Genomic DNA, 23,958 nt, shown 5'->3' on the forward strand with positions numbered 1-23,958 from the left:
TGCTGAGCGTAGATGCATACTCAGTGATGCAGAGGGAGTCGGCTTCTTGAGGCAAACCCTGCTAAATGCCCACGGAACACACTGGATAGTTATTCCAAAGTGTGCGCTTATAAACTCCTTTCCATGTACCTGGATTCTTGTGTCCTCCCATAGCCTTGAGGGGAATACTTTAAAGCAAGCTATTTTATGGAAGAAAGATCCTTCCAGGGACGTTTCCACTTGTTGTTTTATCCAAAAACCTGGAAGCATTTCAGTAGCAGGTGCAATAGTACTTAGTGAGACTCAGAGAATTATAGTGTCCTTTTAGAACTTTTTTCTCTTGACATGTTTGCCTAAATCTCTGCTGTCACCTCTTTTCTCCTCTTACAAACCTACTGCTGCGTCCTCTTGTGGCATTAATGATGCATTTCAGGGCGAGGTCTTTCCAACAGGGAAACTTCCAACAGGGCGAGGTCATTGCGATGCCACCTGAGAAGTTAAGCTCACAGGACTTGGAGGGTGCTTTTGGGTCACTGACTCAAGTCCCCATGTTTGTGTACAGTCCGGTCATACAGTCAAGCTGTCCGGCACATTTACTAGTCTGTGGTTATGTTTTCCTAATGTTCTTCATCTGCCTGTGGACTGCAGGTTTCTGTTGTCCATAGGGTTTCAGTTCAGTACAGCGTGCGCTGCTTCGGAGGCTCTCCATAACAGGTTATTTTCATGTCTCACGAGACCATTTCTTTTAACTTTTGCTGCAGGCCTGGTCTATGATACCTTGATGCTGAAACACCAGTGTACCTGTGGGAACACAAACAGCCATCCAGAGCACGCAGGGAGAATCCAGAGCATCTGGTCCCGGCTCCAGGAGACAGGCCTCCGTAGCAAGTGTGAGGTAATATTGAGGAGCGGGCAGATCGATAGTTTCAGTTGCGTGTTAAGGGCGGGGGAAGATTTGACATTTTAATTGTGCTGCAGGATTTCATGTGTGCATTGTAAGGGACTCTAGCAATCTCCTTTCAAAGACAAACCTAATGAATTTGCAACTTGGATCTCTTATTGCAACATAGACACACAAACTTGTAGTAGATTCTGTCCTTAGGTTTTCATGGATCTGGCTGTAGGCTGGGTTATGTCAAATGTCTTATGTTTAGATCAGGCGTGTCTGTATCCTGAATGAATATAGCCGTCCAATTTCACTCTATCACTGTGACTGTTAGTCACAAAATTCATAGGACTCCTTATTGCATGTCTGGCCAGCATTTGCAGTAGGGGTTAGTCATGTAATGGTCTGGTATTCCTCTTTCTAAAATGAAGTACCTCCTTAGCATTGACTCTTGCCCGAGTTTAATAACCTTTACTTTTGGAAATCAAGTTTTCTATTTAACCCCTGGTTAAACTCTATCTTCAATGTGGTGTTTCCAGTGCTGCTGTAGCATTTTTCCCTTTTAATATTGTCGTGAAGTCGATGGGTTAGCTAAGGTTGAGGCCCTTCAAAAGGAGGGGTTTATGGTTCCTCAGATCAGAGAATCCGTATGGCTTGTGTTGCTGCACTGACCCATCTGTGCTGTAGAGACTAGGAGGAGCTGGAGAAAGGCCCACAGATGTGACTAAATTCCTATAGTGCTGGCTTGTCCTGGGGAAACTGCGCATGACACAGCTTCCTCTCCCGAAGCCAGTCTGGTTCGAAATCATTTCTGAGCCCTACGAAAGGTTAGCCACTTGGGGGCAGCATTGCCATGAGCTAGATTTCTAGTGTTTGCAGCTTGGCCAACAAGAGTTGACCAGTTTGTGTCTGAAAAGTCGAATTGAACTTTGGGATTATTCTCTCTGGTATTTAAAATAAATACACCAGACAAAGCACCTATAAGTATATAGGCCGGTTTCTAATGAGCATTGCTTACACCTTCAGTATTATAACAGCCTTGTCACCTGCCTCATGCCACAGCCATTCTGCACGTGACAATAGAAACTTTGTTCTGTAAGGTTTGAACAACTGTTACCAGCTTGAATGCTGCCCTTCGCACTGCTCCCAAGGGCGGAGCTATGGGAGTTGTTTGACACTCAACTTTTTTCCTCCTGCGTTGCCCTGGTCTGTCATGATTTCCTGAATATTGGTAGACTTCAACCTTACCATGACCCTGCCTCTTCTGAAAGCCTTAACCATGTGTCAGTCCCACCCTGCCTTTCCTCTTACAGTGTCCTTTCTTACACTCTTCCTCAGTCCCCAGTCTGTAATGGCGTGGCACCGCCGGCTTCCAGAATCTAATCATCTTCCTACTCTTTGTCCAGAGTTTTCCTAGGGATCTCCAAGCCTGCTCTCAGCCTCCTTCCTTCCCTTTAAAATGGTGCCTGGACTTGCTGCTCCACCTCCCTCTTCCCCCAGGCACTCATCTGTCTCTTTGCCATACACTCACTTCACTCCTAATCTTGGCCGTTCCTCTCCTCCTCCTCCTCTGAGACACTCGAATTGGGGTCGCTCGTTAATTGTCCTGACACGCTAAGTCATCTCTCCAGAACTCTCCTCGCTTCCAAGCTCCGTGTCACATCCTCCCTCTTCGTCTCTTCTGAAAACTCTCACCGGTTGCCCATTGGGGTGCATGCCATATGTCATTGGTATTTAGGCAATGCAGGATGCAGCGGTGACTGGGCAGGAGGAATCTTCAGGTCTGAGTGACTTGCAGCGGCATGTTGGAGTCGGCCTGTCCCTGGTTTGCACAGACTCCACATAACCTTTTCCTCTTCCCCACGAGGCCGGGGTACACTACAAACTCTTGCTGCTGTCAGGCTTCATCTATCGCTTGTGTGTCAAGGAACTTGAGGGTCCAGAAGACTTGTAGAAGTGTCCTAGAATTTGGCTTAATTTTCCATCCGTGGAAAGCTCCACCTAGGCACTTTATGTACATATTAAATGCAAAAACTCGACAGTAAGCAGGTGTTAGGTTTGTAAAGGGAAGTTCTGAGGGGTGCTTGTTTTCCCAAAGGTTACGTAAATTGGGTGTTTCCTGAGAAGAATACAAGGCTTCTTACTAGAAATACAGGAAAAAAGTTTGAATAACCTGCAATCTAGAGAGCAGCGTATTGCGTGGAAGAGAGAATGGAGTTTCTAGCCACCCAGTGGGTACACTCTTGGGGAGTTCTCCTTTGAAATCAGCAGCAACGCAGCTGTTTTCCTGGTGGGGATTTGGAGATCTCCCATTCTACTCGTTGTGCACAGTCAGATAATCTAAGACAGACAATGCGGTATTCCAGAAAGCCTTAAACTCAGCAGTTGAGTGCGAGACAGTGGATCTGTCTAGAGAACATGGATGCCATCGCAGCAAGGGGAAACCACAAAGGAGAGAAAAGATAAAGGTGTAACTGAAAGACGCAAGAGGGGAAAGAATTTTTTCTTGGAGGTGATTTTCACACTCGTTGGGGCTAGTGTTTTGCAGCTGCTGGGTCTGTCTCTTGACTGTGTATTTTGCATGCAGCATTTATGCTCAGGGAATCTCAGCTTGAGAGTTTAAAGAAAAAACAAACAAAAGAGGAATTTGACTGGACAGGTGAACTGAATCCTGAGAGAGGAAACCACTTCCTATCGTGCTTTGTTCTCTTGGTTTAAAGCTTAAGGACTTTATAAAACTACTTCCTGTGCAGATACATTTTAAAATGTGTGCACACGGCTTGCACCAAAGGTTTGAGACAAAATCCCCTCTAACTAGCTTGGATTGTGCGCCTGCCATTGTGCCCTATGATTCTGTCTGAAAGAAAATGCTCCGTGTGCAGTGTCGCAGGTGTCTCGGCCCACTGGTTGGTGCATGCCTCTCTGTGCCACAGTAGGTTAGAATTGCCCAGGGCTTTAAGCCTAGAGCCAGTGGTGAGACATCGCACAGTTCAGCACCTGCTCTAGTGCAGAAGTAGTGCGGGGCTCTGAAGGATGTGTGAACCACATGCACCTGGTTTCTACAGTCGTGCTAACTCGCCACACGTAACATGAAAGAGGTATTAGAACCTCTTTCAAGGGTAGGGGTCTTTCAATGGTAGGGGTACTCTCTTGTGCTCCCCAATGCTCCTCTGGAGGACTGCTAGGAACAGCTTGGACTGCCTTGAGCCACCACAGTTGTGCCTTTCTGTTTTAAGAGGTTCTTCAACTGTATGTTTTGTACATATTGCTAAAATGCAGGAAGAGAGTTTTAGTAAGTTGTCCCTCCTTGAGCTAGGCTGTAGTGGGTCTGTGCAGGGGGTGCGTAGCCTGCTGCGAGCTCTCTAAAGGAACACAATGGCCTTGTGACGATCTCCAGGGTGCCAATCCTTTGGCCATGTCTTCCATCGTTTCTGGTGTTCCTAGGATGGCCACAAGCTGCCGACGGTGCATGTTGATGTGGGAATTGTCATTGGAGTGTATCCAGAATAGAAATCCTGCACCCAGGGAAGTACCGAAGTTCAGTCTATTGTCATGAAAACCAAACTCCTCGTTTTAGATACACCGTGACCAAAATGCCCCAAGCACATTCAGATACATTCTGAACCATTGCAAACACCTGTTTCCATAGCCATTTAATAAAGAAAGCAACTTTTGTAGCACATGTAGCCTCCCCCAGAATTCGCTATTCTGCATTCCCCCAAATACATTTTTTTAACCTGTAATTTAAGTAAAACCACCCCTTAGTGCAATTAAAATTCCAATGATATTTCCTTTTTCGCCAAGGGAAAAGGCAGATGAGTTAATTGTTGTAAACACAGTTTCATCACTTTGTTTTCTTTCCCTACAGTGTATTCGTGGCAGAAAAGCAACTCTGGAAGAGCTACAGACTGTTCACTCGGAGGCACATGCCCTGCTGTACGGCACAAACCCTTTGAACAGACAGAAACTGGACAGCAAGAAACTGCTAGGTACAGCAAGGGGGGTCACGGTTCCCTACCTGCGTGGCCCTGCATTCATACAGTGACTGCCTTTGCCATCGCAGTTCTGGGGGCAGCCCGTTCTGAGTGCCACAGTCCTCTCCACTGCACTGCAGTGGGACAGCCAACAACAGGCTGGGCTTCCTCGCCCTGCCAGGCCACATCTACGAGAGCCGCGAGTCTGCGCCTGGGCCAGCTGCCTTCAGCCAGTGCTTCAGGGCCACAAGGAGCCACGTAGATGTTCTTACCCCTTCTCCTGTCGGGGTTCAGAGGCTTGCCTGGGGATGCCCACACTGCTCCTTCTAGACCTGTAGCACATGCCCAAGTCAGCCGACCCAAGCTCCTCTAACTCTCTGCCATGGCTTGTGGTGATTTCTGCAGTGTAGAAATGTCCTTCATTTCCTCTCTTAAAAGTGCCAAAGACCTAGAGGGAGGCCCTGCGGAGGAGCAGGTAGTCCAGGCTCCAAACCCATTTTACCTTGGGACTCGGTTGTTCTTGTCACATGGTACCAACCCATGTGTGGGGTTTGTGATCTGGTCCTCCAACCGGTGGACGGTAGGGGGGTAGGGAGGCACATGGAACCCTGGGTCCTTTAAATCACTGCTGGAGCTTCTGAGGGGTGAGGGGGGCGGGGATGCTCAGGGCAGGCTATCGGGGCCCCGTCCCTTCCACCTTAGGCCCCACCCCTTCTGGGACTGTGGAAGCAGGAGCCCCGCACCTTGCCCAGGGACCGCAGAGGCTGTCCCTGTTTGTGATGCTGGTTCTGTCCCCTAAGATCTGGATTCATATAATCAAACAGCTATAGGATGGGGACCTCTTCCTGCCACTACCTAGCTCAGCCGGGCTCAAAATGGTGTTCTAAAACAGCGGTTCTCAGCCTTTCCAGACGACTGTCCTCTTTCAGGAGTCGGATTTGCCTTGCCTACCCCACGTGTCACTTTACCTAGAAAGCACTTGCTTTAAAAAATCAAACATCAAAATACTGAAGTGACACAGCACGCTGTTACTGAAAAAATGCTTGCTTGCTTCCTTATTTTTCCTATATAATGATAAACCAATTGGATTATAACATTGTACTTATGTCTCAGCGTATCGTCTGTAGAGCACTATAAACGAGTCATTGTCTGAAGTGTTATTTTGTATTGAATTCACTAGTGATTTTCCTCTGGCCTGTTGTAAAACTGGACAGATATCCAGATGAGTTGATAGCCCCCCGCCCCCCCAAAAAGACCTGCATAGCCCAGGTTGAGAAGCTCCGTATCTTCCTACCGGTCCTCCTTACTCATCCAGTCCCAGGTTCATCTTTTTCTGGTGACCCCATGCTTCGTTGTTGTCAAGTGGACAAAGTGTGTGTGTGCTATTTAATGAGTATCGTACGCGGACTACGCCGCCCTCTGAGGTTGCTCCTTGCACTGAGCTAGTGCCGGGCAGAATAACTGCTTGTTGCTAGAGTGTTTCCCAAGTCCTGTGGCTGGGGGCAGGGGCAGAGCATTCATTGTAGTTGTATGGTGGATCCTCAGTGGTTCTCTTTCTCTTTGAAGAGTGAAGCCTTCCTGAGTAGGGGAGTATCCGTTACTCATAGGCCCTAGACTGTCCCTCTTTCCTATTGTACAAACTCGGGGGACTGCTGCTCAGAAAACGACTGTACCAGAGAACCGCATAAGTATGTTCCTCATCTTTTGTAGTTTTCAAGTGCCTGTTACTGGAATCAGCTCAGAGGTCTAAATAGTTCTGGACGGTCTCATATGGGCGTGAGGAGTAAGAGAATGCGGAGTCCTCCAGCACCTTGAAGACTAATCGGTTTATTTGAGCATGAGCTTTTGTGGGGGGGGGGAACCCACTTCATTAGATGCATCCGACAGTGGTTTTTTGCCCATGAAAGCTTATGTCCAAAGATATCTTTAGCCTTTCAAGTGTCCCAGGACTCCTAGTTCTTGTGGATACAAACTAACACGACAGCCCTTCTGATAGGAATAAGAGACAGTTTGAGACAGTTACCACCTCTTCAAAATCAGAGATGTCGTCTGCTGTGGGAGTGGCATCACTATTAACCTGCACCATGTAGAGTAAGTCAAACATCGTGTGTTGGATGGTATGAAGCTCCTGCTCTGTGTTCAACACAATGTATGTTTACCAGTCCAAACACATTTACGTTTCTCCCCCCACCTGATCGTGACTGTCACGTTTTTTTAAATGAAACCAATGTTGCCATCCCGAAACTTGCGCTGCAGTTGTGGGTGCTCTTAATTAGTTGGATTAGCAATATTCACAAGGGGCATCTGATACATGGAGCAGTACAGAGGGGAAGGACTATTTTACTAGACCTCACCCATGCCTTGAGGCCTGGATTCCATGTCATGAAATCCAACCGTTTTCCAAGCACTTCTGATTGATGGGAGTGTAAGAATTGACAGAACGGTACATCTACTCCAGTAGCCAGCTCTTGACAGTGACCAGCACCGGCGCTTTCAGAGGAAGGAAGAGGAAACTTGCTGAGTAGGTAGAAATGAGCTAATCTGGTACTATAAAGGTCTCATCCTAATCCCTGCTGATTAGAGATTCTTAAATTTTGAGGCATGAGGTTTAACATCTTTTCCCATCTATTTTTTTTTCCGTGCGGGTGGTTATAACTGGATATTCTTGTTATGCATATAAACACCAAATCCTCCTTATTATATTATAAATATCAGTATATTACTATTATAAAATTCCATATTTGAATCTTGCTAAATTCTTGGCCTCAATGGTTTCCTTTAGCAACAAGTTCCGTGGTCAAATTATGCACCATCTGAGAAAGTATCTCCTTTGAACAGGTTTGCTTTCGGTACCTTTGTTTCATTACATTTCCTCTTGTTCTTCTAGTGCAAGCCAGGGAGAACAGAAGCTCCCAACCTGCTGTTCTCTATTTTCTGTACTTTTATCATATCCTCTCAGCATTTTCCTGATGGAGAATTGTCTTGGGAGTTGCTCCGTGTAAAAGCCATCTAGAGTTGCTGTTTGCTTTTTCTCGTAGTTTGTTCTGAAAAGGAATAGTTTAATCGTTTTACTTAAATATTTGTTTCCTTGATGGGTGGTGTGCTTACTTACAAATTTTGACTGTTCAGAAATATGATGCCTGATAAATATAAAATATTTTGTAAACAGTAATCAGAATAGATAAAAACAAGTCATTAAAAAAAATGGTTTTTTTTCAACTGGATAATGGTTGTCTAATAAGTCGCTGACCATTTTCTAATAGAAAGTGTAAAAAGTCAAAAGCCTGAATAAATGTATATTAAGTTATATAATTGTTTAAATAATATTAAATAGAAGTAGTAGTTGCATGGTTAGCAAATTAGTACCAAATTATACCAACTAGTGAGACTCTATCTTCCATTAGGAAAGTAACAGGTACAGACATTGAACAAGAATTAATATCGATTATTTAAATCGAAGTTGTCTGCTTGCTGATTTCAAATCCCGATTACAATTGATATAATTTTTTTTATTTAAATCATTTGTCTTCAACACCAATAAAAGAGAGCCCCCAAAACAGGCAATTAGAAATGTTCTATTAACATTTAGTAGTTAGAGTTGCCTTCCAGAAATCTCTTAGTATTTCTGTTCTTCAGTGTGTATTTGATACTTGCACGTAGTCATGTACCTGCACTTAGGGTTGGTTATAGCTGTCCTCTGCCAGCTGTAATTCACAGAAAGGCACAGTGATCAGGAATATTAACTCTTTCCGCCTGGCCACTGTTCCAAGGAGACCACCCCATAGTGACTTGCTGCAGTAGTACTTACTTCTGAAAACCTGTCACCTGATGCTCCCACAGGATCGCATGCTGCCATTTAACTTTATACAGAAATCCTGATTGTGGCAACAGGATTTCCACATCATGAGAGAGAGAGAGGAAAAAGTGGCCCTGGTATGGTAAAGCTAATGAAATATCCTGCCATCAGATCTCAAAAATAATTAGGCCTATAAAACCAAACATGTAATATTCTGTGTTTTCAGTGAACTTTCAGAAGAAACCTCCTGAATCTGACTTCACAGTATTTTTCAGACAAAGAAAAAAAAATACACACATATAAATTAAAAGCAAACACTAGTTAGACAGGACATTGAAACAAACAGCCTCTCTTTGACTAAGTATAAATTAATCAAAATAAGGGAAAACTTGTTTCCAGAAGTTCTTTGTGTTTTCAATTCAGCACCACATATTCCTAAACCCAAAACATGTCACAGAATACCTCTCAAAATTGTACCCTCTTTGGGGGGTAGCCTGAAAATATTGACTTCCTCTCTGTTTCATTCTTTCATTGTCTTAATATACCTCCAGGAGAATATACATTTGAGACAGGGACCATTTTTGTTCTGCGTTTGTATAGTGCCTACCTCAAGGCCCTGATCTCTGATTGCGGCTGTTAGGTTACAAATGATTAAGAATGTTGTTTGCTTCATTTGTATCTGGGAGGGCCAACCACCAATGCTGAAACAAGGAGTCCTGTGGCACCATGACGACTAAGATTTATTAAGGCATATGCTTTCATAGGTAAAGCTCACTTCATCAGATGATCTGGAGTGGAAATTAGAGGCATGAGTGTATATATAAGGACAACGAAGAAGGTACTTGTGTAAATGAGGCTATTCAAGTCAGGGTGGAAGTGGCTTGTTCACCTCTTTCTTTTGTTGTCCATATACACGTGTAAAATATACATACACACATGCGCGCACACACTATAAACTCCACTCCAGTTCATCTGATGAAGTGAGTTTTACCCATAAAAGCTTATGCCCTAATAAGTCTTAGTCGCTACAGTGCCACAGGACTTCCCCTTGTTTCTGCAGATATAGACTAACACGGCTCTTCCTCTGAGACTTTTGAACAAATGCTGAGGAAATTAGAAAACTGTTTTTTTCCTAATTGCCTCAGGCAGAACACACAATGTTTCTTTCATGTATAGTCCTGGCTTAATGCAGGTCCTTTGTTGAGATTGTTATGGAAGTGGTAGGTTTTATAGTCCAAACCAGCCAACCAAAATTGATATACAATTCTCTATCAGGATATCGGTTTCCTTAGTTTTCATCACTTGGTCCCTCCAGCCGAAAAGCGCAGGGAAGTGGGGTTTCTGCCCATGGGACCATCTTTGGCTGCAAAGACATTAGGCATCTCTGGGCTAACAGCAAGAAAAATACAACTCAAACCTTGGCTAAAGCCAACCTGTCCTGTTCTGGTGAGCCAGTGCACTGGGCTGGATGGGGTAACGTCTGGCAGAGAGAAATGGATTGTAGGACCAATATCTCCTGGTTATGTGTTGGAGCCGGCCTGGTGCCACTTCGTGTGCTCCTGCTATGTGTTACAGCTTGCTAGGGGCCCATTTGGGAGCATACTGCTCCCATGAGAGCTCCAGGGATCTCCATTGGGAGGGACTTGCCAGTAGTTCAGAGGCTTAACTGAGATTACAAGAGAATCTCTCTCTCTCTTTCCTCTCCTCCCCTCCTCTCCCCTCCCTCCCCTCAATCCCACCCCGATGCCCGATAACGGATTTTCCCTGCTCGCTTAGCCCCGGGCTTTGGGGTGTCATGGATGTGCAGCTCAATCCCAAGCCATGGGCGGGCCTTGACTTTAATGCCATGACATCACCACTCACCCACACTACCTGCTTGGCCTTTCCTAGTATGCAGCCCATGCTGTTGTGCACTGCACATGTGGCTGCCTGCATTTATTCTGCGTAGCAGTAACCAGAGAGGCAACGGTGAAGGGTGCATCTTGGAGGGAAATGAAATGGAGGATCCGCAAGCTAGGGCTGCAGTGAGTTGGGTTCTAGGGGGAGAGGAGGAGCCTGGTAAAAGTAGGAGAAGACTCCAAGTTTCATAAGCTTGGCTGGGATGTGACTTGGGCCTTCTGGAAATGTCCCCATTCCAATGTAGCTGGCCAGGGATGAGGTGAGGGTTTAACAACCCAGCATTGGTTTGGAGTTTACTTTAGCAATGGAGCTAGTCCCCTGTGAGAACAGCTGTCTTTGATGTGTTTGAAAAAGTTCAAAGCAGATGACTATTCCTGAAATCAAGCCCGTTCCTGCTTATTGTGCTTTCTTAATTTATGACCCAGGGTTTTTTTAAATGTCAAAGGTCTAAACCCACAGCAAGTTTGTAGCTTAAAAACAAACCTGTGTTTGAATTACTTGCACGCAGAGAATTGTAACTTTTGTTAATAGAGATGCGTATTCTACCAGTCACACACTTAAAACGGGTCAACTGGTTTTGTTTCAGCTCTCCTCCCAAAATAGGTCTGAGAGTTGAAAATTTCATTCCTAAAGGAGCCACTTAGAAAGCTGAGAGAAGGAAAGCAAAGGTTTTTGGGTGGAATGACTTCTCATTTATGTTCTTGATGGCTGAGATGTCATTTATTCTAGCAGCTTTTTCAGAGAAACCAGGAAGTCTGCATCTCAAACTTCTCCACATTGTAAGCAGTTCTTTCAAATGTAGAAATCCAGTGCTAATTAATTGTACTTTTAAACTTGGTTCAGCTTTGAGTCTTTCAAATACGTTTTAAGACTGCGTATCCCAGTGACCAGGGAAGGAATCAGTTTAAATCTATCACTGATGTTTGAATTGTCTGCCCTGGTAAAACTTGAGTAGCTCTAAATAGGTCCATTTTATTTGTGTTAGAAATACAATTTATCATATGGTGTCTGAAGTGAATGGTTAGCTGACAAAAGTTGATGACTTTCCGGCAGGCTATGAAAACTTGTGTATGTGTTTCTGCCTCCCCTTGAAAGTTTTGGATGAAATATAGAGGCACCTCTACTATCTGATGGGGTAGAGCTTCAGAACCAGCTGTTAAATATAGGCAAATAAGGCTATTTTAAATCTACACACTGGAAACAAAATCTTGTCAGATTATTAAGTAATAGGTGGGTTACTAGTCGAAGATGTGGCTGGAACTCAGGCAGTAAAATACTTCCATATGGATCTCATCAAACAATGAATTTTGCAGATGTATTAACCTCACTTTCGGCTGAAGGGGAAAACTTACTGAGCTGTGTCTGAGACACATTTCACTCGTGTATGGTTCTCAGTCACCGTGTGCTTTCTATCACTGTCATTTCATGATCTACAGAGGAGATTCGTTTGCATTTTAAGGAAACTTCCTCCATTTTATTGTTTCAATATAAACCAACTAGGATAACAAGAACCTAATCTGGAGAAAATATTGTCATCAAATTGACTTTGCTGTTGGCCGAGATGTATCTAGTATGGTCAGAAATAGCTAATATGGGGCAATTGGCCCCAAGGCATTTAATGCGCATGTGAGAAAGGGTATTGATTTATATATGCTTGTTTTCTTCCTGCCATGTGTTGTATGAGAGTGTATATGTAGATATGCACACTGTCTATATAATTTACATGAATTGTAATGACAGATGTTCTCTGTTCAGAATTTTTTTGTCCAGGATTGGTGCATATTATAACTTCTGAGATTACATTCCATCTGAGTGGTGTTTTCCGAGGCACAAAGAATATTATCGCTGATGTATGGGCAGAGAACATAACAGTGGCATTCTCATCAGTTCACAATGTCTTCCTGGCATCTTTTTTCTGTTTTTCTGGAACCTCTTAAGGTGGTTTTCCTCTGTCACTCTTAAGCAGCTCCTCTTCTCTGCTGGCAAATGGGTGTTTATTCTGTGTCTCTTGTAAAAGCATTGTATGAAAGTGTCTAGTAGAGTCCAAAAATCTTCAGTATTACGATTGATTTTCCTCTTATGGAGTCCTGAATAAACAAGTGCAGTCAGCTAATAATTTGGGGTTTTTTTCATGATTTAATTTCATAGAATCCTAGACCACTAGAACTGGAAGGGACCTCGAGAGGTCATCAAGTCCAGTCCCTGCCCTCACGGCAGGAACAAGCACCGTCTAGATCATTCCTGACATGTCTGTCCAACCTGCTCTTAAATATCTCCAGAGATGGAGATTCCACAACCTCCTGGGCAATTTTATTCCAGTGTTTAACCACCCTGACAGTTAGGATGTTTTTCCTAATGTCCAACCTAAACCTGCCTTGCTGCAGTTTAAGCCCATTGCTGCTTGTTCTATCCTCAGAGGCCAAGGAGAACAATTTTTCTCCCTCTTTCTTGTAACCCCCTTTTAGATACCTGAAAACCGCTATCCTGTCCCCTCTGTCTTCTCCTTTCCAAACTAACCAAGCCGAATTCCTTCAGTCTTCCCTCATAGGTCATGTTCTCTAGACCTTGCATCATTTTTGTTGCTTTTCTCTGGACCCTCTCCAATTTCTCCACATCTTCCCTGAATTGTGGTGCCCAGAACTGGACACAATCCTCCAGCTGAGGCCTGGTCCGCACAGAGCAGAGTGGAAGAATGACTGCTCCTGTCTGGCTCACCACACTCGTGTGAATGCAGCCCAGCATCATGTTTGCTTTCTCATCCCCTTTAGTTTAAAGTAGTAGGACCCCATTAGAGCATTAGTCTTAGCAGACATGCTCAGGAGTCACTACGGGTTGAAACTCTCTGGTTCGGAAACATCAGTCATCCAGCAAGAGCTGAGTGAGCCGGATGTCCACTTCATGGGGTGGCCACATTCCCTGCAGTCCCATAAAGTTTGTTTACATCCCCAGTCCTGGCTCTCAGCTCTAATTTACCCCTACATGTCCTCTAACAGCCCAGCAAGCAATGGAAGTGTAGGTCATGCTGCTGGACAATATTGACCTTCTGTGGTTCGGCAAATTCTCTGGTTTGGCACCAGCCAGGTCCCAAAGGTGCCGGACTAGACAGGGTCAAGCTGTATTGGCAGTTACTACTCTTGTTATCAATTTGATTTCTGTGAAGGCTTCAGCAAAGCTATTATTTATATTCACCGTGGTTCAAATCAAAGAACCGAACATATGTGTCTACAGCATGTACAATTGTATATTTTATACATACACACGTTGAAATATTATTTTATTTGTGCCACTACAGAGTGATTAAAACTGAAGCATGTGTTAGAAAAGGTTTCAGCATTCTCATAAAAATCATCCACTAAACCGGTGAACTCTGCCTTCCTGATAACGTACTTCTCTCACTTTTTCCACAGGTTCCATCACATCCATGTTTGTCAGGCTCCCTTGTGGTGGTGTTGGAGTAAGTATTTTCTTTAATGAGTAAATAATGCCCTGTTTGTTCTCTGAGTCCCAAGGGTAACAAAAATTGTTGCCTTGTTTTCTGCCGAGCGGCTAATTACTACCAGATGTTCGCCATAAACAGGGTCCTTCAGGGCTGTGGGGTCACAGCGACAGCCTCACGTGTGTGCCTTCAAAAGCAGTGTGAGATTTTTAGCTATTTTGAGCACTGAAACCTATTACACATGCTTTGTCACTGGCAGCGAAGCAGAAATCTCATCTCCCGAGCGGGGATGTTTAATGGCTTAGATTACTGCGTTTTAAAATGATTATCAACATTGTGCTACAGATACAGCGAAGGAAAGGGGTACTTTCATTGTCACTCAGACTGTGTAGGTGTCTTTCTCCGTCTTGTTTGTGCCTCAGGACTGCCTACGTGGTGCTACAGGTGGAAAATAGTGTATTAAAATACTGGTGGTTGAAGGACAATATCTATAAGCAGCAGTTTGTTGTATTTAAATCAGGGCTCGAGACTGAAATGTCTTGCAAGTTGCACTTCAGGCAAGAATTGTAGTTTCCAGTGTCGGGAGTTCTTCAGCATGGAGTTTAGCATAATTGTGTCTGAATTCTGAAAGAGGTAACTAAAATGTCCACCCATCTGGTGACAGCTGATCATCAGTTTTTGGCAGTAAAAAATTTCATATTAATAACAGGATTTTTTTTCATGCTCCCAAAGTGTTAACAGATACAGCAAATTGAAATGCTAAAGTCTAGCATTCCTTTAAGCCAATATTTTTTCCTAATAAGATTTTGCACAGCGACAGTATAGAAAATCGGGAGGAAAAGATGGAAAAGAGAAAATGCAGTTGAAGGCATTGTTTGAAACTTCACATTGGTAGTTCTTATACATAATTACAGCTCATGAGGTTGAATCTGGAGGTCTGGATTCTGTTATGGAAATGAAACAAAATTGTTTTCTTCCTGAGTCTGCAAAATTGCTCCTTTGAAAATTATCCTGTCAAAAAAATCGGCATTTATTCATACCATCACCACTTACCATCAAGCACTCCTAAGCTATTTTATTTTGTATTGTAAATATGCTGCAGTCTCCTAATTCATGGCAAATTTTTGGCTACACTTAAAAAGGTTTAGATTTGCTCTGCCCTGCAGCCAGGCGTGCCATTCAAAGCAAAAAATGATCATTTGCAAATGGAAGATGAATGGTAATGAGCAGAGGCAACAACAGGGCTCGATACAGAAGGAATTCAGTTCCGAAACAAAACAAAACCAAAAGCCCATCGTGTTAGTACTGCTGAAACGGTTCCGTGGATGCTGTGTAGAGTATCTACTCATGTAGTTGCCAGTTTTCTCAGCATATCTTTACATGTCGGTTGATTGTTTCATACACCATACTGATGTGAGGAGCGATTGCTCGCAATACACGTTTGCCTTATTATTTCTCTCTCGGCGTCAAGCTGACGTCTATTCCAAACATGGCAGTGATCCCTTTGGTGTTAATAGCAGAAAGGTGCGGAATGAACTCGTAGCAGCTGCAGGTCAAAAAGAGAGTTTGTTCTGCACTTGTAAGTAAGAGACTTTTAGAGGTCCATGGAAAGAAGGTTCACGTCTCCGCAAGGCATCCTGGCAGGGCGTACTATGCTTCCATTTGCTCTGGAGAGCGTGGTGGTGGTATCTATTGTCTGATGTGGTTATAGCTCTGTCAGTCCCAGGATGTTGGAGACACAAAATGGGTCTGTTGCATTCTGACTTTTGCAGTGAAGCTGGGGGCACCTTTCCTAGACCTGTGTGGCTCGAAAGCATGTGTGTCTCACCACCAGAAATGGCTCCAATAAAAGATCTTGCCTCCCTCCCCTTGTGTCTCTGGTTCTTAGCTGTGGCTGCCTGAGGAATGTTGCTGTAAGAAGTCATGCAGTCACACTCCAGCTCAGGGTGCCAAAATCAGAGAGAAGAAGCCTTGACACTTGAAGCTTAGGTCTTGCATAAAATCAGCTGTGATTGTGGTCGTGGGTCAGATCATCCCTTTTTGCTTCCAGAGGAACCCGCTCTTTCCTTATCCTCATGTACATGCAGTTTCTGCTCACATTCTTGTGTCCCAGCCATGTGCTATGGGTCACAAGCCCACCAGGTGGGACCAGTGGTTTCAGTCGTGCTAGTGGAGAAACCTGACTTACATCAATTGTATTTCTTCATGCTATTTTGAATACGTTTGTATAATGTTCATATTCCCATAAACCTCTTATTAATGGAAGTGACAGAAGGGTAAGAATGTGTAGGAAATCCGAGAGGAGACCGTACAAATACAACTGGTCCTCTTAAAATCTTTGGATGACTTCCAGAAAAACACAACCTCAGCATTCCAAAGCCATAGAGGGCCAGCTACAGTCATGCTCTCTCCAAACCATGAAAACCATTATTAACTTCTCTCGTTATTCAATTGTAAGGAAAAGCTGTTACATCATAATTGACAAAAACTAACTTCTCCCAATCTGCAAAGTCTGATCATAGTAGGAAAAAACACAGAACTTACATGAACAGATGTGAGGGCTGATTTAAACAATCATTTATTCCTGCTGGTTTGAGTTGCTGTAGCAACATCGGTGGGCGGGGTATAGAATACTGATGCAGTAAAACTCCAATGGCCCGGCACTCCTGATGGTCCGGCACCACCTGGAACCCAGAAGTGCTCCGGGCAGCCGGACAATTGGAGCTGCTTTGCCCCCGGCTTCCCTGATTCAGCTGCTGTTGAAACTGACCAGCTGAAACCCCAACTGCTCTGCCCCGGGCTTCCCCGAGTCAGCCGCTTGTCAGTTTCAGCAGCGGCTAACCTGGGTATGCCTGGGGCAGAGCAGCTGGGGTGCTGCCGGGTTGGTCCCACAGCATCAAGGGGCGCATCCCCCCACTCCACCCCAGACTCCTCATAGCCCCCCCTTCCAATAATCCGGCATCCCCTGGGTCCTAAAAGTGCCGGATTATTGGCAGTTTACTGTACTTAGAGAGGACTTGTTACCTTTTGTTCTTCAGACTCTAGGTTCGTAAGTCTTGTCTTACATTCAAGTAAAGTATATTAATTAAGTAATGATCAGAATGTTATTTAGCAGAGAGTTAGACTTGGATTTTTGGTAAGAAAATTTTAGAAGCCTTGTACAGTAACCTCATCTGAACCGAAAGAGAGACCCAGTCATGCATCACTAACAAGCAAGAAATACACTTCTCTTCTCCAAGCCCTGCCAGATGAGGGGTGATTTGCAGTCCCAGCAACAACTCCTGTCATGGCCACGACACCGGAGACTTCATGGGGAGGGAGAACAAATCTTATCTGCTCAGAAATGAATTTCAGAAATCCAGAAGGATGAATGGGTCAACATCAGCCCATGCACCAATAGCAGCATGTTCAGAATACGAGAAGTGCCCAGATCACAGCCCCTATCCTAACGTTTGCCATCACAGGAGAGTCTAAGCTCTTGATAGCCAATTAGTGGACTTACTCACACATTCAAAGGTAGGCTCTTAAACGCTTGGCCACATGGCCAGCCACCCTGCAGGCACCCAGAGATGCAGAAGGTAGCAGACTCTCTGTGCTTAAATCCTTCCCTTGGGGCAACAGCCTAGAAATTGGCTTCCAAATTGCACAATTTTTTTTTTAAGTATTGAATTTCTCCCTGCAGGAGTAAAAGCTTCCAAAATCTCTGTCCTCCCCCTCTGGTTCTTCTTCAACACTTTGTTTCAAGCTGCCTTGGCATCTTAGCAGAAGGGCTGGTAGACATTCTCCATAGGTGGGGAGCCACCACCTCCCATGTTGCCATCAATATTTATTTCACATCACCCTTGCTCCCCTTAGAGTGGGAGAATGCGACTGTAAAGACACGGGTTCTATGAAAGGCACAATAGCACTAAGCATCAGCAAGGTGGCAACGCTGCAGCCCCAGAACAACTTGGTTCTCTATACAGGTCAAACCTCTCTAGTCTGGCACTCTCTGGTCCGGCAACATGCATGGTCCGGCAGGATGTGAGTTCGCTGGATGTCCACTTAATATGGGCGTGGCCAAGTTTCCTGTGGTCCCATAAAGTTTGTTTACAGCCCCCAAAGTCCTGGCTATCAGTGTTCTGTGCTGTTTAGCTTTAATTTACCCCTACATGACTCTTAGCCCAGTTAGCAGGGGCAGTGTGGATAATTCTGCTAGACAATACTGACCTCTCATGGTCTGGCAAATTCTCCAGTTTGGCACCAGTCAGATCCCAGGGGGGCCAGGCTAGAGAGTTTCAGCCTCGCTTGGCTTCACGCTGAGAAGGAAAAGCAGAAGCCTGGAACTGCAGGGCCCAGTACATACAGGCTGAGAGGGAGGACAACCGGTTTGCTCATTACCCTCTGGGAGACGAAAGGGCAAGTTCACCGTCTCTTGTGGTTGGTGATGTATTAATAGCTGCTGATAGGCCTGAGATGAGCATGAACATACAAACGGCTGTACTGGGTCAGACTGAAGGTCCATCTAGCCCAGTATCCTGTCTGCCAACTGTGGCCAGCACCAGGTGCCCCAGAGAGGGTGGACCGAAGACAATGATCCAACGATTTGTCTTGTGCCATCCTTCTCCAGCCTCTGACAAACAGAGGCCAGGGACACCATATCTATCCCCTGGCTAATAGCCTTTTATGGACCTAACCTCCATGAAATTATCTAGCGCCTCTTAAAACTCTGTTAAAGTCCTAGTCTTCACAGCCTCCACAGTTGTTGAGCAACATCAACAACTTCTGATACTGCTGCGCATGGCTAAAAGGAGCTGTGCTATCAATGAAGTCTCAGTCGCTGGAGCTGAGTGTGGTTTGTTGTGGAGGGTGTTTTTTTTTTTTTTTTAATCTATATCCAAAAGAGACTACATTAGCTAAGCTCTCGGGTCATAATCACTGCCTGTGGCAGTGTGGCTGGCAACCTGCCCTCATGACAGGAGCCATTAACAGTCCTTGTTGATTATGGATCCATTGGTTTTAGTTAGTCATGAAAGAAAAGGATCCCATCATCAGAGGTTTTAAATAACATGTTAGACAAGCACCATCACGGACCATCTAGGCTAGGGATAGCCCCATCTTAGTGTAGAGATATGAGCTATCTCCCCGAGATGGGTTACAGCCCTCTCGACCTGCGATTGTCATCTTACGTGGCTTAAATCTGTCGGTGAAAGTGGATGAAAACCAAGCAATGCAGAATTTCCAAACAATGTTTTTCCTTTTCTCGCCTCGTCTGTCGCCTACATGGATCTGGGTCCCTTCAGACATTGGTCCTGGTCCTGTCAAATGTTTAGCTTTTAAACTCAATGTCCACCATTAACACCTAGATGTTGATGGGCCCTTCTGAGTCTACACTAGCTAAAGTGTTTTTTTTCCCTCGTTCTCTAATGGAGTAATTTCCATGCACATATAGCCAAAATAGAGCAGCTGAGGATTTAGAGAACTGTCTGTTCTTAAACATTCTTCATTGATTTAATCTCTCGTTAATCGGTTTTTCAGTTTGTTTGTTTTACATTGTCCTGAAGCTTTTCATTTGATCTTGGATCAATGTGTGCTCCTTAAGCTCCACTGGCGGGGTCCTCATTTCTGTCTTCACCGGGGGAAATCGGTGTGCCACCGCCTGAGCCTGGGGATGCTAGACACCCGAGCTGTGGCTGTTATGCATGGGGATGAAAGGCCAGAGTGCCCCAGCTCTTAGCATTGCTCTTGAGGTGATCCCTATTGAGCCAGGAATTGGATGTTTCGGTAGCTTGTACATCCAGGCTCTTCCCCTTGCTTCCAAAAGCTGAATCGGTTCATCTGTTGTCATCAGGTTGACAGCGACACAATTTGGAATGAAGTTCATTCGTCTGGTGCTGCTCGCCTGGCCGTTGGCTGTGTCATCGAACTTGTTTTTAAAGTGGCCACAGGAGAGCTGAAGGTTGGTCTAGTAATAACCCACTTGTTCTGGGCAGAGAGCATGGGTAAGATTTATGGCCCGTGTTAGTCCAGACTAGGAATGTAGTGATCCCTCTGTCAGCAAGTGAACAAACAATTTACCAACCCTTAAGGGTGGGTTTTAAATGATCAGAGCCCCAGATAGGATCTGGCTGCCACCTGAGTCTTGTGCTATTAACTTCAACAGAGTCGTATTTCACTGCTGTTCAAAGTATGCTCTACCAGAGACACAGAGAAGAAAATTAATCAGCTCCCCCTTTACTTGCCCCCCCCTGCAAAAAAAAAAAAGCAGGGTGCCAGTGTCTCTTAAAAATAAAAGTTAACACATTGCGAAGGGCTTGAGTGAAATCCATGACTCCTCAGTGATCAAAAAACAATGAGTAATTCCATTCTGACTCTGGCTTATGAGCACGTCTTATGGGATTCCAGTGTTCTTGTGTGTCTGATCTCCCCTCTCTCTTCTTGTTTGTTTGGTGTAGAATGGATTTGCTGTTGTTCGACCCCCAGGTCATCATGCTGAAGAGAGTACGCCCATGTAAGTATGTCTGTGCTTTCATTGGTCTGCTTCAGGGTGTAGAGCCAATAGTTAAGAAAACTAGTCTCTATGTGAGATGGTACAGGAAGCTAGAAAATTAATTGTTTGATTTATTGTAGGCTTTCTTGCTGAGTGACATACGCCGACGCTTCAGGTTCAAAGCTATTTGTAGTATTTTAGAAGCAGGAATGTTTACACTCCTGTCTTTAATACAGTGTGTGTTAGACTCATGCTTAGATTGTGTATTTATAAAGCTACATCAGTTCTGTTAGTTCCAACACCTACATTGATATAGTTAAAGAGCAGTTTCTAAGTTATGTTGTGAGATTTTTTTAATACGCAGAAATAGTGATATGCCATTTACAGAAGTTATACCTGATACAGTATACAATCTTAAAGACTACCAAAACACATAGATGGTATCATGCGCTTTCATGGATACAACCCACTTCTTCAGAGCTCATGATACTATCTACACATCTTTAAGGTGTTACTAGACCAGTGGTCCCCAACACGGTGCCTGCGGGCGCCATGGTGCCTGCAGGGCCATTTTTGTGCGCCCGCCAAGTGCTCGGGGCTGGCCTGGCCCTGGGCACGTGGTGCATGTGCTGTGCCGGAGCCAGCCCTGGCGCGTGGTAAGCGCCGGCCCCGGGAGCACCGCGAATTGGCCGCTCGTGCCCCGGGCGCGCGGCGCCGGCCCCGAGTGCGCGGCGCTTGGAGGGCGAGGGGGGGAGCACCGGCCCCGAGCGCGCGGCGCTTGGATGGCGAGGGGGGGAGCGCCTGCCTGGGCATGCAGCACTTGGGGCCGGTGCCCCCTCCTCCCCCTGGGAGCGCGGCGCTTGCGGGGGGGGGTGCCCAGGAGCGAGGCGCTTGCGGGGGGGGGGCCGGCCCCGGGGACACGGCTATGGGGGGGGGGCCGCACGCCCCTTGGCGCCTGGCAGGCGAATGGCCACGCCCCCTAGCGCCGGCAGCCTCTAAAGGTTGGGGACCACTGTACTAGACTGTTGTTTTTTTAAGTTTTTCCTGTTACAGACTAACTCGGCTACCCCTCTGAAACAGTATACAATGTCATTCAATATACAATACAAGACAATGTCATACAATATACAAGACCATATAAAAAGGTTATTTTTAATTTTGAGACAGAGAAAATGAAATCAAATCTTTCACTCATTTAGCCTTGGTGGGATTTTATTCCCTTAGAGTTGGAAGTGTTTTGGCCACATTGGGTTGGGCTGATTTCAACTCTGGTTCCCCAAAGGTAAGAGGGTAATAAACCATATTAATGAGTTCATCCCCCTCAATGCTGTATATAACTTGTTTTTTGAACTAGTACCTTCCTGGCTTCATGAGTAATGCTCAGATACGTTGGTCCCTGGATACGTGGTTGGGGTGAGATCAGAAAGTATTTACCACCAGATTTGAAGAAGCAGAGTGCTTTGAAGCTTCTCTGAACTCGTCTCCTGTGTTTCAGATTTCATCTGTGTCACTAAAATCCCCCCTCTCTCTCTCTGACGGCACCCACATTCCCTTAACTCGAGTGGGAGTCCGGAAACCGTTCAAACATCCCTGCTGGCAGGTTGTGCACTTCAGCAGGCTCTCAGTGCAGAGTTGCAGCCTGTAGAAGTGTTCTGACCCACCTGCTGGTGGGTGGCTTGTGTGTTGTCACTGAGTACACATGTATCTGCTAAGGGAGAAGAGACGGTGAAAGCAATAGGCATTTCTTCCTGCTGGCGGTGTTCTGTTTCAAACGATCTTGTATTAGGACCAAGGCAAAGCTGTAACAACTGCTCTTTTTCCTCCCTCATTCCCTCCAGGGGCTTCTGCTATTTTAATTCCGTGGCAATTGCAGCCAAGCTTCTCCAGCAGAGACTCAGCGTTAGCAAAATCCTTATAGTGGACTGGGTGAGTGAACGTTGATCCTCACCAAAGTAACAATGGAGGCTCTGCCGGAGCCCTTGTATATCGCCCAGTGAGCCAGCTCAGGCCACAGAAGCTCAAAACGGAAATTCACATTAAAACTGCTTACATTCAATAAACATTTCTTTAGGGGCCACATCAGGATTTCATGTCACAGCACTAAACTACCATAGTTTTTCCATTCTCCCCACTGTGATCCCAAAGACAGTCCGCCAAAACGAAGCCAGTAACAGAGATCAGATCCAAATTTCAAGAGGGGTGGCTGTGTCAAGTACTGGTTAAGATTACTGGGCAGGAGCATTATGTCCATCTCACTTTGTTCTTGGGAGCTGGAAGAATATACACTTATTTTAAAAAAAAAGCTGAGGATAGTTTTCTACTTCAGGTCCATCACTTTTCCCCAGAGTCCCTTTTACTCCTCTGCTCAGTGACTACTTTTTGTAGCAGAAATTAAAGGGCCGTTTGGAAGAATGTCCCCCCTCGTAAGTTGTATTAGCCCCTTGGTTCCAGAGTGATAGAGGAATTGGCATGTTTGGGTGCGATCATCATGTTTTGTTTTCTTTCCACTGCTGTTAGATTGTACTCCTAGGCCTCATTCCTGCACAGAGCTTAAGCAGGTGCTTGGCCTGCAGACAGACTGCCTGGTCAGACTTAGGGTGATTCACATAGCTCCTCCCGGGACTGTCCAAGAAAATATCCTGTTTTCTTTCAGGGGTATAATTGAGGTTAATTTTTGGAAAATCTCTGTCTTCCCCAGTTCTATAGAATTGAAAGGACACTGGAATCTTGGTTTTACAAACCACCTGTTCTAGTCAAACCCCATGTCTTGTTGGGGGGTGAGGAAACCTCTCGTAACCAAAGCAGTGTGGATGAAAACTAATTTGACATCCTTTCCCATTGCGATACTGCCCATACGTTGGGGATAAGCTGTGGCTTTGCCATATTGATTGTATGAACTCCTCAATTTCACAAACTCCTCCATCCCCAGCGAAGTAAGGGTTCTACTGTATAGCAGCGAGCTAATTGCCTATGGTGCGGATCATTCTAGTGTTTGAAAACTGCTACGCTCCGGTTAAAACCCCCAGCCTGATGATTTTCATCTGGACTGTTACTAGCACACTAATCCCTCTTCTCTGCTATGATCTCTGTCCCCGAAGGACGTGCACCATGGGAATGGAACTCAGCAGGCTTTCTACAGTGACCCAAACGTTCTGTACATTTCTCTACATCGCTATGATGATGGAAACTTCTTTCCAGGCAGTGGTGCTCCTGATGAGGTGAGGACATGAACCGATGGGGTCGGCCCTCTCTGTAACTCCGGTGACAGTCATCCAGGAATTTTATTGGCAATCTGCTGCTGGTCAGGAGTGAGATGCATTAATAGAACTGGAGGGAGGGGAAGTGACAGGGCTATTACTGCCCCTGCCCATGTGTATCCCTGTTAATGCTTCTCTTAGAACCCAGTGCCCATGTCTGTGCCTTCCCAAGGTCTTAGTGCCATGAAACTTAGGAAAAGAGGTGCCTTGGTTAGACTAGCTTAGTGAAAGAAACAAGATCAACGTGATGAGTCTCTGATGA

General features: G+C 45.2%; 1 protein-coding gene across 10 annotated transcripts in view; it reads left to right on the forward strand.

The window, feature by feature from the left end:
* The window catches only part of HDAC4 (histone deacetylase 4), a 226,272-nt gene that overhangs the window by 175,612 nt on the left and 26,702 nt on the right, over positions 1 to 23,958 (forward strand). For all 10 annotated transcript variants that reach the window (XM_075934078.1, XM_075934072.1, XM_075934081.1 and 7 more), the window contains 7 exons: positions 741 to 874; positions 4,734 to 4,854; positions 13,942 to 13,988; positions 19,801 to 19,908; positions 20,405 to 20,460; positions 22,278 to 22,365; positions 23,538 to 23,657. In XM_075934078.1, the coding sequence (XP_075790193.1) occupies positions 741 to 874; positions 4,734 to 4,854; positions 13,942 to 13,988; positions 19,801 to 19,908; positions 20,405 to 20,460; positions 22,278 to 22,365; positions 23,538 to 23,657 (674 nt within the window). The remainder of the gene's footprint in view (positions 1 to 740; positions 875 to 4,733; positions 4,855 to 13,941; positions 13,989 to 19,800; positions 19,909 to 20,404; positions 20,461 to 22,277; positions 22,366 to 23,537; positions 23,658 to 23,958) is intronic.

Source organism: Pelodiscus sinensis, chromosome 7, assembly GCF_049634645.1.
Source record: "Pelodiscus sinensis isolate JC-2024 chromosome 7, ASM4963464v1, whole genome shotgun sequence".
NCBI lineage: Eukaryota > Metazoa > Chordata > Testudines > Trionychidae > Pelodiscus > Pelodiscus sinensis.